Genomic DNA, 14,513 nt, shown 5'->3' on the forward strand with positions numbered 1-14,513 from the left:
AAATATGGCTGCTATCTGGCAATTCCATCGCATGCGCAGCTTTGTCAACGTGATGCGCGCTCGTGCTACACGGCGAGACTTCGTATGGTGGGCAATTAACAAGTCATGTGGTAGGTGCAGGGTGCAGGTATGCGTTTTTGTGGAAAAAAACGTATTGGATAAGCCTATTTACATGATCGTAAAGGATCAAAATTATAATAGTGGAAAATACAGGTAATGATTTTCCAGATAATCAATTTCATAAAGGTTGGGAGGGTGGTTGTAGATAGGTACATAATTAAAGTAGCTTAACAAAAACCCGGCCTGCATCCGCCGCATCTCGGGATCTCGTCCAGGACCACAGGACTTTGTTCAATCGGTCCATCTTTAATCAAAGACAGTCACTGTTTTCGGCAAAGACCACAAACTTGCAGACCACAATCCCAAACCACGGTCACTGTCACTGTAAGCGCCCGCTAATCCGTAGCCATTTGCCGTCCCATAGCGTTATCTACAGGCCGCGCGGTATCGGCGTTCGCGGGCAATTAGGCGGCCCGCGCGAGTCGTCAGCCGTCCCGCGGCGAACGGGCCAGTGCACCGCGCGCGCTCCACGCGAGCGGCTGTCTCACGGGGGACCCTCGTCGCTCGTCGCCGCAAACTAGCGAAACGACCGCTCGCGACCTCTCCATGCCTGGTACTTTTTTGTTTTGACCCGCATTTTTTTACTGCCGCCACCTGTTGGTTGTGCTAAACATTTTTTATATGTTTTCCTAATTAGATGTTTAATTCAATAACGTACTTTCGGTTTTGTTAGTAATTTCATTAATTAATTATAACTAAAAAATAATTAATACTATACATCATTCGTACGATAATCATAAAAGCATACAAGTAAAATATCCCACATGAAGCGAATCGGCTATAATAAGAGAAATGTCATACAATCGGAAGCTAAAGGGCGGCCGACAGCCTTTCATACAGGCACCGCCTCCCGCCACGCGGAAAAGTTTCCTTTATAGAAACTCAGGTCGATGCGAACTTCGCAGCCGAAAGTTCCGAGAAGTTGTACGCACGGGCCGGAACTTTCGGCAACTTTTCCAAAACAATCGCACAGAAACAAAAGAGTACCGGGCTTTTTCGTGTACAGTTGGTGATATGGGGCGTGATTGAGGAGTGAAGTGATTTTTGATTCCAAACATGGCAGCGGCTATGATATCGGACAGAGGACTGCGTAAGAAGCTGACCCAAGAGGCGATTCCTGAAAAAACGCCGCGCAAGCCGTCGAAGCGCAAATCCGCCGCGGGCAGTTCCAAAAGTGACAAGAAGAACGAGCAGAATAATAATAAGAGAGCGAAGGTTCAGACGGGCGATCCTAAATTGGATTTGTTCTCGACGTACCAGCCGTGGGTGATTCAGACTTACGGGGATTTGGCGAAAACTAAAACGATCACGTTGAAGAAGTACGCGCGAATTCTGCGCACGCTTCGGGGGGAGGAATGCAACAGTTCGGACAGTTCCAAGTTTAGGTTTTGGGTGAAGGCGAAGGGTTTTCACGCGGGGAAGCCTCCGGGGTACGATGCGAAGCCTGCCGATGGTATTGTATGCCGCTACAGCGTGTTGGATGCTGATTATGCAAATCAGGACGTCTACACCGGCTCGCAGAATGATCCGCCGCTGTATATCCCGACTCCACCGTTAAAGGTAAGGATACATTACTAGAGTTTAACTTTAAAATATTTGTTCTCTTCTAACGCAATCATGGTACGACCCTACTGTTAGTAATAATCGATAATTTGCCGGTTATCCTTAAATAAATTATTGAAGCAACATGCACCGCCAACGCCAAAGTCGCGACTGCAGCGGAAGAATTCTTATTTGTTTTTGAGACGGTCCGATGAATGAACGAGATGAATCACAGCGAAGAAACAGGTGATTTCCGGTACCGAAATACCAGGCAAGCATAACGATGCTAGAGGTATCATTGTAAACAAAACAACTGCGCGCTGATTTGCGGACTCTGCGATCGTCAGTCAGTGGCACTGGCGAGATACACTCACTGACTTTGCTCGATATAATGGGTAGCTAAGCTACATACAATCATTTTCCGCCAAGTGTGGCGACAAAACCTTTGGTTGGTTCACGCCAACATTATCAACCAATGACTTCAGATGATGATAACAATAATACGACACCGATATCGATTTGTAACTTCCCAGCTCAAAACCGGAGTCAACCACACAAAAGCGAGTCGCTCGCTTCGCTCATGAATTTATTATCACCGAACCTCTCCGAAGTAATTAATATTCCGTATCCCGATTTGAAAAGCACCCCACAAACAATAACATCGTCTAGACAGCAGAGATCAAAGAACAGGTGATGTGTGCCACCACAGTACCAGGCTGACATGACGCGGGTGGAGATTAGTTCATTGTGGACCGCGCGCTCATTGGTCGAGCTGACGCGCCTTTGGAAACTGCCAATCACAGTCGGAGCGCCTTTGAGTCATCATGCATGGCCGATGCAATTCTATTCTCGTGGTTAGAGGCAACGTTTTGATGCTCGTGTGTGCCTGGTCGTTTAAATTGCCTGCCCAATGTATGAAAGACATTGTCATAGACAGAATTTGATTTTAGTAAACATATTGCGCCTAATCTGATCTTTAGAAGCTCAAAATACGGTTACCCAACAGGTCGGCCTGTCGGCTCGGACTAAAACAATAAGTAGGCCAAAAGCTAGTTTAGTTTCCAGTAACGAGCAGGCTGCGGCTTTGCCGAATAATTTTATGTAACACCTGGCGGAAGGCTGTCTATTGGTATTGTTTACGAAATATCCTTTGGCAAACAATCCTATAATCCTATTTAGGTAGCTGTAACTCTGATAATATGGCTTAGCTCTGTGAAAGGAGTAAGAGGGATGAAGTAAAGTGCACTGTGGCACTATCTATTAGTATCAAAGTTCAAATTTTTAAGTACCTCTGTAGGTATGACCTTTCAAGGAATACACGTCCCAAATATAGTTTGCCCTACCACTTCGGACAACGGCGGGCACTGAGATGATATTAATATTTTTTAAAAAAAACAACCAAGAACACAACTGTGACACATCTATTGAAAAAAATAACCACTGGTTACAACAACCGCTGAAGCAAAATGGTTGTCGTCACTCAGTGTTAAGTCATCGTCGGCCAATCGGTACTAGGAGTTCTGAAAATACAAGGAGATACATTTTAATCCGACGCGGACCGTGCGCGCGAGTGTGAAAGTTATTTGTGCGCGGTGCGAGTCGATCGATTAATTTAAATGTATTCGATACTTGTAGACAGTGCGAGTTCTATTCGAGTGAGCTGATTGTTTACTAATTTAAATTGGCTTTTGATTTGCAATTTGTTTGGGACTCAAAGATAAGTTTTAGTTTCTGTTCTTGATGGATGAAGACTATCGATTTTTAAATGCTGGCACAATTTCGCACAAATGAGTTTTTTTTTTTCATATTGTAAAAAATTGCATTGTATCATATTAGTATATCAATTAATGATTCTTTGATTAGGAAATGTTGTACATGTACAATTTATATTTTAACCGATGCTATAAAAGGGTTTTCCGTTAATTGCTAAAGCGCGCTGCAGTAAAAACAAAGGCTTTGTTTTTCTATATAGCCTATTTCCATAAACTTCAGCTGGAAATATTAATAAAGCCGGCCTGTATCAGGTGAGCGACCGACTGCGCACTGGGACGTCTTAATAAACATGAAGCACCAGTAATAATACTCGTAAATGAGCGATGACGATGTCGCGCGGTACACGGCCACTAGGCGAGCAGGGGTGGATAGGTATTGTTCTATTTGTTGTTTAATTGGAGTCAGGTTTGGCAATTTGTGATCACTATCCTTTTGTTTCTGCGCGCCTGGTGTTGTGTGACGCAACGAAGAATGATGGTCTGCAAAAATCAGTATAATAATTAGGTTTTATGATGACATAGATGCCGGCAACATCCAACAGAGGACTGTATCATCAGTAGTCACATAATATTATTTTTCCATTTCATAAATTTCCAAATGCTCAATGATTTCACTGAGGCAACGGGCTTCATGAACATTTTACTCATATTTTACTTATTTGTACGAATAAGCATTAATTGCACATTATTATTATTATGTTTTGCTTCGTTACTTGAAAAGAGTGACTCTGTTTCGTCGTCTGGTTCCTCAATGAAACCCAAAAAGGTTTAGCGCAAGTGAATCTGCAACCTCTATAGAGATTTGTGTCATAGATCACATCTACACAACCTGGCCGAGTTCATTAAAAGCGAGCCCATCATTAACAAAACAACATTAATATGAATAAAGCATAAATAAAACCTACGTTCTAACTTCCAGTAGTGGGTGTGAAGCGAGCGCGGACCGAGAATCCGATAAGATCGCCCGGGCCGCGCCACTTAGCGCGTTACGCTCCGTTCCGTCAACATACCGCGCGGACCGGTCGCAGTTTGTTTTGGCGACTGTCAACTGTTTGAGATCACGATTCCATTCTTGAACGTTTGAAAACTGTCGAAACGTTCATGTCAATATTCAACGCTTCTTGTGATTTTATTATCATCGATTTTTGCGATCATTGCCTTCGAGATGGGAATGGGACTAAAGCTAGAGAAGGGCCCAACTCATAAATTATAAATTTTCTTGACAATAAAGGATAGATTTTTACAACAAAAAATGCATAAAGTTATCTTCCATCAAGTATACCGCCGACAAGTCAAGCGACTAGTCGAGAAATTGATCGATAAAGTCGATACGAATCATCGGGGCAACATAATGTGACAGGAGGTGGCTCGATCGCGGTACACGCATCGATCGGCTGCTATCGGAGGATCGGTGGCATGTGTGGCCACGAGCCATTGTTCGTTTAGGGTTCTGTATACAGATACTGGGATGGCAGGCGCCGGGTAACGTTATGCATGATTGACATGACCGGTTAACGCAAATGTAGAAGTGTTGAGCTTTTCGGAATTCCTGGTAACCCCACATAATTCGTACCAGGAACAACGGATTCGAGTTATTTGGAACTAGTAAATTCTTCAAAGAAATAATCTGGTTTAAATTCGCCACAATTACGAGAAATCTTTGAGCTCTTTTTGCTCTGATTGGATAAAAAAGGCCTTCATTTTTATCTGAGAAATTAACAGGTTTTAGAGTAAATATTAAAAATATTGATTCAGATTCTAGACGCCACGCCATCCAGCGTCTACTATACTGTAATATTTAACATTTCGTTTTTGATTGTGCGTCTCTACTCGCATAAGTGTAGAGCGATAAAGAAAACTCAAGGATTCCCAGGGAACGTGTAGGTTCCAGGTAAATATAAGCAGCCTTTGATAGTCTGCTACTTTTTATTGGTAAAATTATTTTCAAAGCGAGACAGGTTTAAACATTAAACCAGTAAACTATTAAAATATGAATGAACAATTTTGATGATTTTTGGCATAGCTAGTACTATTAGGTATCCTGTGGAACATAGTAGTACCACATACTAGATTGGGGCCTAGAAGAAGTATAATAGTGTTAAAAAAAACAAAAAGTGTCATGAGAATCTAATAAATAATGAGAAAAAAATAAATTAGTCTAAAAACACTAAAATTTTAACTTATAATAGATACTTACTATACAGTAGCTTTCCGCCCGCAGCTTCGCCCGCGTGAAATTTTATCTGTCATCGTCACTGTCACAAAACCGGGATAAAAACTATCCTATGTCCTTTACCGGGACTCAAACTATCTATGCCAAAATTTCATCAAAATCGGTTCAGTGGTTTAGGCGTGAAAGCGTGATAGACAGGTTACTTTCGCATTTATAATATTAGTAAGGATTTAACAGCCCGGTTTTGCTTCGGCAGACAGATCCAAAGTTTGGGCCCCTAACCCTTCAATACCAGCGACTGCAAAGTTCCGGGATATTTCGGCAAAAGCGCGTGTTTTGAAGTTTAATTAGTTAACCTTTTAATCACGTTCGTCGTTTTGCGGGAACAGTGTATTAACTTATTTTGATGCGGATTTTTGGTGATTTCGAGCTAATGATTAGATTGGTGAATAATATCATTCAGTAGTTATTTAGGTATATGCAATGTGATAAAATGTTGTGCTATATTTTACAGATATACCTACCAAAATTGATAGTTAAACTTAAGTGGATTAGATTTCTTTCTTAAACTGCTCATCCAATTTGGCATAGCGATCGAGAATTTGCCCTTTGCTTAGCGTGCCCTCCGAACCCCGAAACAAATGATTTTTTATAATTAAAACTGCCATAACCTACTGAGAAAATGTTCAGTGTTTTTCCATTTTTATGTCTACTTGACCACGTTGAATGATACATCTTTTTTATCTCTCGTTTATTCCTCATATCGGCCGATAGCCTCGGTCACTGTGTTCTGTGTAGACTGTACAATAGATTTAGTTGAACGCTTTGTTTTTGCATTTACATTTCTCGCTTATTATACCTTAACTACAAACCTTTCGATTATTGTAATTTAAGGACGTAGCGGCTCCTCTGCCGCGACGCCCTTAAATTACAATCTTTTTTTTACATAAACACTGGTCCTCCGAGCCGGATGATTGCTTGATCATGAAATGATGGAATCAATCACAAATCTTATATTGTTAGAGTGACAGTTTTAATTCCCAAATCGCTTCGCACCTGCATATTATTTGTATGGTGGCTACTTCGCTTATAACTGTCACTAATGTCACTTTGTCTAAGAAACTCTGAAAATGGAAATCGCTTTAGAGAGCTTCTAACTTCACTGATTCCGGACGCCACCGCTCGGTGACGCTACCAAATTGATTGGTGGATGCTAGAAAGAAGCAACAGGTATAGATACCAAGATTGCCGACTCTGTTGGGACATCGGTGGATTTTCTAGTAGGTTTAGACGACAGCATATCAAGCTGAATACTGTGGTGATCTGGGATCTATGTAGTTCTAGTAAGAGTGTTTTTTTTATCCCCAATGGGGAAGCTCTTGGCAATCTGTTATGTCATCGACTGTACAAAGAAGGTCCTATCGATCAGTCACTATTTTAAAGATAACTATTGTCTTCAGGCACATGAAAAGCCGATTTGAATTAGATTATACAACAGGATATCAACTATACCCATACACTGCAGTGAAGAAGGCATTCCACCCTTCCACACACGCCATTATTCATGTGTTGAAAAACGCCTCAAGGATCCGCCAGTAACTCTATCTGCGGCCGTAATTTAAAACATGCGCAATAAAGTGCGCTGCCTAGCGCTACATTATTTAATTTAAATTCGCATCGGGATCTGAAAGCGCAAAGCGCCGTCTCTTCACACCTAGCTATAGTGTGTATAACACGCTTGATGCTTCCCGCCATCTGCGCTGCGTGTCGACTGGCCGGCGACGTGACAGGGCTGCCAATGTGCAAACACTAACAAAACGAGCAGAATTTGTATTTCAAATTTAGAACGAATAAGTTTTCGAAAATAGTTACTGGCCAGTGACCACTACGTGTTTTAATGGGATGCAGTGAAAGACATTTTTAAATTTTATCTCTATCCCTTAAGTCTTTTTACAGAGTGGGTGAGGGGATAATATATTCATCATTAAGGAATTTTAGGGAGACTTCTTTCTAAACACCCAAAATTCCACATGATATTGGATTCCACTTTAATATTATATTGTATTTATGTGGTGCTGTGGAATTTCATTCAGCCAGTAGGTAAATAAACTTTGGCATCCATCGCAATATTTTGCCACTCATTTCCCGCTGGCGCGATCGGATAAAAAGAAATTAATATTCACACACACACGTCGGCGGAAAAAATAAATAACACCTACAATTTGCGCAAAAAACTCGGTCGTAAATACCTCAGTGGCAGGGACAGCCCTGACCGCAGGCTTATCTATATTTTTTCGCCGCGCCTTTGTGATGTCGTCCCCCCACCCTATAATTTACGGCGGGCGTTCGTCGGGAGCGGCCCGGGCCGATTTATAACGTAATTCCTACAATGGCCGGCCGAGCCCCGGTGTAAAGTGCGCCGGTTAAGTTGCCAGCATTGTGCGGCACCACATTGCAGTTTCCGCTAATGACCGGCTTCCAATTTTGAAATTTAGAAGTGGTTCTTTTTAGTTTGACTTTGAACTCTTTTTTTAGTTGCGTTCCGAATTGCGATTGTTATTGTTTTTTAAGGCCTGAATTTTTGGCTGTTGCGATTTTACATGTTATACGACCGTGCACTTATTAAAAAAGTAATAACACAAAAAATCGTTTTCATCTCGCTTTCCGCATTCCGGGTTAAGATGAAAACTCGAAAATTAGATTTTTTGTGTTAACGCATTTTATTTAAAGTGCGCGATACCAAAAGGTTGAGTAACAAGAGCACTAAACAGTGTATTTTTCATTAGTCCGCTATATATAAATTATTGATAAATACATACGAGCAGCCAATGTCTTCATCCATAAATAATAATAATCCATAAATCCATAGAAAATATAGTTTACTGAATCGTTATTTCCTACAAAGTTATTAAATCTGCACTCTACAGCTATGTAGTGATAGCCACTAAAATTATATTCAGCATTTCATTCGCTTCGACCCACGCCATCATTTACGATTCTATTTGATGTGAAAATCATGGCAGTTATTTTGCCTTGCAGGCTTGGCTTTAGTGAAGGTACATTTTCCGAACGCAATCTACTAGGAAAATTCAATATTGACAGGGAAATTAGATTTTGTGCTAGTAAAAATTACTAACGCTGAAATTCGCCTTTTTTGAGTTACAGCATTTTGACCATAGCCATTTAACTAGGGAGACTAAGTTAACTTTGCGTAGTTTTTGGGTCTTCCCAATTTTATATGATACAAAATCTAAAGTTACTTAATTAGATCTTTTTAATAATTTTATAAAATATACTTTTGTTTAAAATGTGTGTCACTTCTTTTTTTGTTGTATTTTTACAGGAATTTTATATTGTACATCTGCTGTGTTTAGTCTAGTAAAAAAAAGTAAAAACGTAATGAGAAACCCATAAAATTATAAATTCTGATGGTAGGACCTAGTAGTTTTTTTTTCGTTTCCTCATAATATTTTTTAAAATTCGAATGGATGCTGGCCAGGTTGTTTTTTGAGCTCGTTCTGGCACACACCAGCGCCCCCTAGGCGCGGTGTGATGACGCGTACTAATTTAATTGCCGCGTCCGCGGTGGGTCTTGTTTTTGTTCGCGCCTGTCATCGCGGAAGGCGGCTGTTTAGGATTTAAATAAATTCAAAATTCGAACTTTCGAATGAAGCGAATAAATTGTGATTATAATATTTATTATGTGACGTACCCATGTTGTTTGGTTGAAGTGCCAAAAACGCATCTTTAACTATGAAAAAAAAAAAGTAATTCCTACAAGAGTCAAGAGGAATATCTTTCCAATAAGAAAAGTTTTCGTACACCTAATCTATTTTATTGCTGTTTCTTCCTTTCTTCAGTCAATGCAGTCCGTCCGTAATTCAACAAGTTACGTTACCAATGTTACATCATTATAAAATATCATGTGTATAAAATATCATGTGTATAAAATATCATAATTTAACTCTCGCAATATCAAATCCCAGCAAAATTCCATGCAAAAGCAGTTCCATAAATAAAAAAAACCGGCGTCATTCGCATTGCGGGCGTGCTAGCGGCGGCATAGTACCAGGCTGCCAGCGCTGCGAGGAGATAACTCTACCGAGCGCCGGCAGCCGGGAGGCGGGGGGCGGGGGGTAATGCCCGCACGGGTACATAATTGGTTCGCGCCGCCCGAGGCGAGCCCGTAGTATCGCGCTTTAGCGATGGCGCCCTCCGGTGTCGGGCGAGAGTAGGGATGTAGTGGAGTGGATTGTGTCGATAGTTAATTTTTATTTTATCTTTTTATTTTTCATATTTATACAGAATACGGAACTTTGGTTACCAAATTCAAAGTGTTTTATTTTATTGTATTATTTATGGTACAATAAAAAATAAAAGGAAATATTTGTTTAGGTCCTAAATAAAAATGTATTCTTTTCCTAAAATTTAGGAAAAGGGTACATTTTTTATTATTGAGTTTATTTGGTTTGTAATCTTAATAATATTAATAAAAGTAAATACAAAAATGATTCGTGAATTTCGGGATTCTCAAATTAGCAAATTAAAAAAATATGAACTGCCATAATATTCTTTAATATTGCCTGAACGCGATCCTTGTTTAATATTACCAGCTAGAGAAAAAGCCGTAAAAAAAGTCTGGCCCGACCTAGTAAAAAGTATAACAAAGAAAAACGTATTCAACGAGCGACTCCACGCCTCCCCGGTCGGCTGTTTGTCATGGCGGCGCGAGTTATAGCTATGTCAAGCGGCCACCGGCGCGCCACTTTATACATCCGCCGCCACCGCCCCGTCGCGTACCTACCGTGATGTATACGGCCCGCGCCTCGCTGCCTACGTACTATTGAGTGCTACACGAGTATTACATAGCTACCTGCTCATTTTTATGTGCGCCTGGGCGGTAGCGCACGAACTTTTGCCGTAGTTCCATCACTATTACAGATTTTAACTACCTATGCCTGCAGCTCCGTGTAATTTACATGACGTGTTTGAGTGCTGCTCTGCTATATTACATTTTTCATAACTACCTTCACGTCTTTATGTACGCCTAGTCGGATAGCGCACGAAGTTCTGCCGTAGTTCCATTACTACTATATTATTATGAAGATGACTTGCTGTTACTTGTACTTGACCAACCGCTAGTCAACTAGTAAACAACAGGTTACTTTGATAAAGGCCAGGATGGTAATGACTTTGAAATGTCCGTTGGTTTTTTAAAGTTGATGACAAGATTTTGCTCGAAATTAAAATTAAATACGAGACAATAATCTTTTAGGTCTCCAATCAACACTAGTAATGAATGGTTATGAGATTTTGTGAGGAAGTACAATTTGTAGTTAGTTACTACAAGAAACTGGGTTCTGAATTGAAATTTTTAGCTTGAGCGTGCTCATTTTCTATTTAAATATGAATGAAGCAAAAAATCTCAATTCAAAAACCGTGTGTATATCAGTCACCCCGTTTACAGTCATCAAGCTTAGAAAAATCATCATCATCATCAGCCCTTTACAGTCCACTGCTGGACTATGAGCCTCCTTCACTAATAGTGGAGGGTTTTGCCATAATCTCCACGCTAGGCAGGCGGGTTGGAGATCGCAGTTTAAAAGATTGATGTTTTTCAGAGAACGCTGCTGCCCATTCTCTGTTTGATGTGTAGTCCCTAAGTCGCCTCTTACGCTTAGAAAAATAAGTCGTAATAATACATATTATCCAGTCCTCTCATCGCGTCACCTCTAAAATCTGTCGTCCCAAATCAGTTCAGAACATCCCATCCCATATCAAACACCCAATAACTCTTGTCGAACTAGTACACAATAATATAATATTCACACAACTCGCCTATAACACATGATAATAACCCTTGATGATGCTTCGCTCATCATAAACCCATAGGTAGGTTTACGAGCCAGGTAGTTCCGTATTCGCGGGTAGGTCGTAAATCAGAGGCGTCGGTTTTAACGAGGGTAGTCAAGCCTGGTCTGTCGCCGGATTGTAACTGCGAATGTAAAATATAGATGTGTTTGCCGTAGAATCTGTCATTTCCACAAACCGTTATGTAAGAATTCTAAGCGATTTGTTTGTATTTAAATGTATTTATCTTCCTTGCAGGACATATTGGTGACCGTATGTAGTAGGCATGCTAGGGAAATTCATTACAATTATTATTTTGACGACTTTTTGAACCTCAAAACTAGTATCATGTATCTCTAGGTACAATGTTTTTACTAGTTTGAAGCCACATACAATGACGGGAAAGTGAAATCGTGACAAATACTCGACATGAATTCTTGCAATAATAGGTCTGAAAAGACCTTATTCATAAGAAACATGATTCACACAAAAGTTTTAACATGAAAAAGAAGAAGACTGTAATGTTACATTATTTTAATGACAGGTTCCTTGAAGTCTACAGCGAAACCTTTCAAAGAAACTTAAATTGAAGTCCCTGCAACCGCAGCAATATTGGAGCCATCTGTTAACATACAAAGTACCAACTACAGTGCAAAATTATTAACCCTCCGCGCGTCCGAGGCGGCGACAAACGACCGGCCCGGCCACCGCGCCGGCGGACAATTAACCGTTTCTCGCCGGGGCCCGCTCGTTATATTTTATTTCGCGAAAGTCTGCTTTTTCGCTCATTACGCCCCGCTGTGGGTAGTAGGGTTGACTCGGTACTAAGTAAGTTGCATGAGAAATATTTTGTGCCAGCTATTGATAATTATAGTAAATTACTTGAATGTTGTGCTAAAGCGGAAATTATTTTCACATTCACAGGTATCCCTAATATCTATTTTCGGCTCTTCTACCACATTCTAAAATTAATGTTCCTCAAAGTCATAATAATAATTCTATGCCAGCAAAGTACTAATTCAGTACAAAAAATAACAGCTGTAAGTATTGTGTTGGGCACCGGGTGTGCCCGTTACTATACCTATATAATATATTTAATTGATTTGGGATGTTCACTTTTTACTATATTGAAACACGTCTTTGTCTAATGGTGTTTAATGAACAACTGAAGTAAAAAAGTAAAAAAACAAAGCGTCAAAATATAAAAAACATTCCAAAAGAAAAAAATACAAAAAACGCATATAAAAAAGGTCTGTCGCCAACATGGCGCCCCGCGGTGTGAAGCAACCATAAAGCAGTCAGGCGACAGTCGGCAGCAGCACCAGCTTCCTGACGGGGCGACGTAATGTGCCTCCTTTCGTGGCAACGTCAGCGCATCTGACGACTCCCCTTGATCCAGGCCACACGGCGGTCACTCTGCCTCGGGGCCAGGTTCCTCTAGGAAGAGCTCCATCACCAATTAGGACAAGGTCGCCAACTTTCAGCTGAACCTTTGGCTGCGGGGGTATGCTGCGCCTTGGTACGAGTGTTGGAAGGTACTCATCAACCCATCGCTTCCAGAAATGGTCAGCTAACCTTAACCCTTTCTTCCACTGGGTGCGTCCCCAAAGGTCTGTGTCTGAAACAGGACGCAGGACTGGTTCGTTCGTGGCTGTTCCAATAAGGAAATGGAATGGTGTTAGGGCCTGATCTTCGTGCGGCGCCACGGGAACATGAGTAAGTGGACGCGAATTGACCAACGCTTCTGCTTCCAGTAAAAGCGTGTGCAGCGTCTCCTCGCGGGGTGATCGTTCTTTTAGGGTTACCGATAGCGCAGTCTTGACGGACCTCACCAGCCGTTCCCACGCTCCTCCCATCGATGGAGTTATTGGTGGTATAAACTTCCATACGATTTTATTGCTAGCTCGTGATGGCTTCAGCTAATTGTTGTATATCAGTAGGTGTATCCTGGCTAATAGCAACTTTATTAAAATTGTTACATAAATCGCGTTGTGTATGTGTACCTAAACCTAAGTAATGTGCATGTCTAGTAGGTAATGCTTGAGGCTGACGTAGCGGCTTAGCTGGGGCAGGTCCGGCAGGCGCGGGCGGCTCCGGCCGCACGGTAGCCGGCGCGGCAACGCTTGTCGTTGCCTCAATAAGCGACGGCTGCCCTTGGTGCGGCGTTGGGAAAGCCACTGACGATGAAGGCGCATCCGTGGTAGCAGCGCCGGGAAATAGTACCGCCAAGGGTACCGACACTGACGGTTTACGCACATATTCTTTGTCATCGTCATTGACGAGCATAGGCACCTGCAAATTAGGATCATTGTTACATGAAGCCACCCAATCAGCTGTTCTACTGTACCGGCTACTAGAACCACTATGCGCATCGATCGCAGCTAGTTCGGCTTGCAGTTCCAAATCAGCTGCAACTCGCTCCTTCTCCAACACAGCGCGCTCGAGCTCGGCGACGCGGCGTGCGTGCTCGGCCTGCGCCGCGAGCTTCTGCGCCACCACGGTGGCGCTGGAACGGCTAGAACGGCCTGAGCGGCCCGAAGGGCACGAGGCGGATGATGGTTGTGTCGTGTGGGGCAATTGCGGCAAAGCCGATGACGAGCATGAACTCATTGGTTCCATAGTAGTAGCGGTAGGTTGCTCACTTTGCTCAGCCATTTTCCTCTTGCTTCAAGTAAGCATAATAGGGAAAATTGAAGGCAACACTATAAAGTAAATAAGCTAGTACTTACCGCGAAGGACCATTTGTTGGGCACCGGGTGTGCCCGTTACTATACCTATATATATTTAATTGATTTGGGATGTTCACTTTTTACTATATTGAAACACGTCTTTGTCTAATGGTGTTTAATGAACAACTGAAGTAAAAAAGTAAAAAAACAAAGCGTCAAAATATAAAAAACATTCCAAAAGAAAAAAATACAAAAAACGCATATAAAAAAGGTCTGTCGCCAACACCCTGTATAGCATAATTATAAAACCTAAAATGGCAATAGCTCAAACCTTTTTTCCAGCTCTATTTTATTCTTCGCGCGCGTGGACTACATTATCTACATATC

General features: G+C 41.6%; 1 protein-coding gene across 1 annotated transcript in view; it reads left to right on the forward strand.

The window, feature by feature from the left end:
• The first annotated feature begins 563 nt into the window (after window positions 1-563).
• LOC114358359 (uncharacterized) overlaps window positions 564-14,513 on the forward strand; it is a 182,936-nt gene continuing 168,986 nt past the window's right edge. Inside the window, exons 1-2 of the mRNA XM_028312305.1 lie at window positions 564-673; window positions 1,127-1,680. Of these exons, the coding sequence (XP_028168106.1) occupies window positions 1,177-1,680 (504 nt within the window). The 5' untranslated portion in view covers window positions 564-673; window positions 1,127-1,176. The remainder of the gene's footprint in view (window positions 674-1,126; window positions 1,681-14,513) is intronic.

Source organism: Ostrinia furnacalis, unplaced genomic scaffold (assembly GCF_004193835.3).
Source record: "Ostrinia furnacalis isolate ACB-3 unplaced genomic scaffold, ASM419383v2 OfSCF3887, whole genome shotgun sequence".
Lineage (NCBI taxonomy): Eukaryota > Metazoa > Arthropoda > Insecta > Lepidoptera > Crambidae > Ostrinia > Ostrinia furnacalis.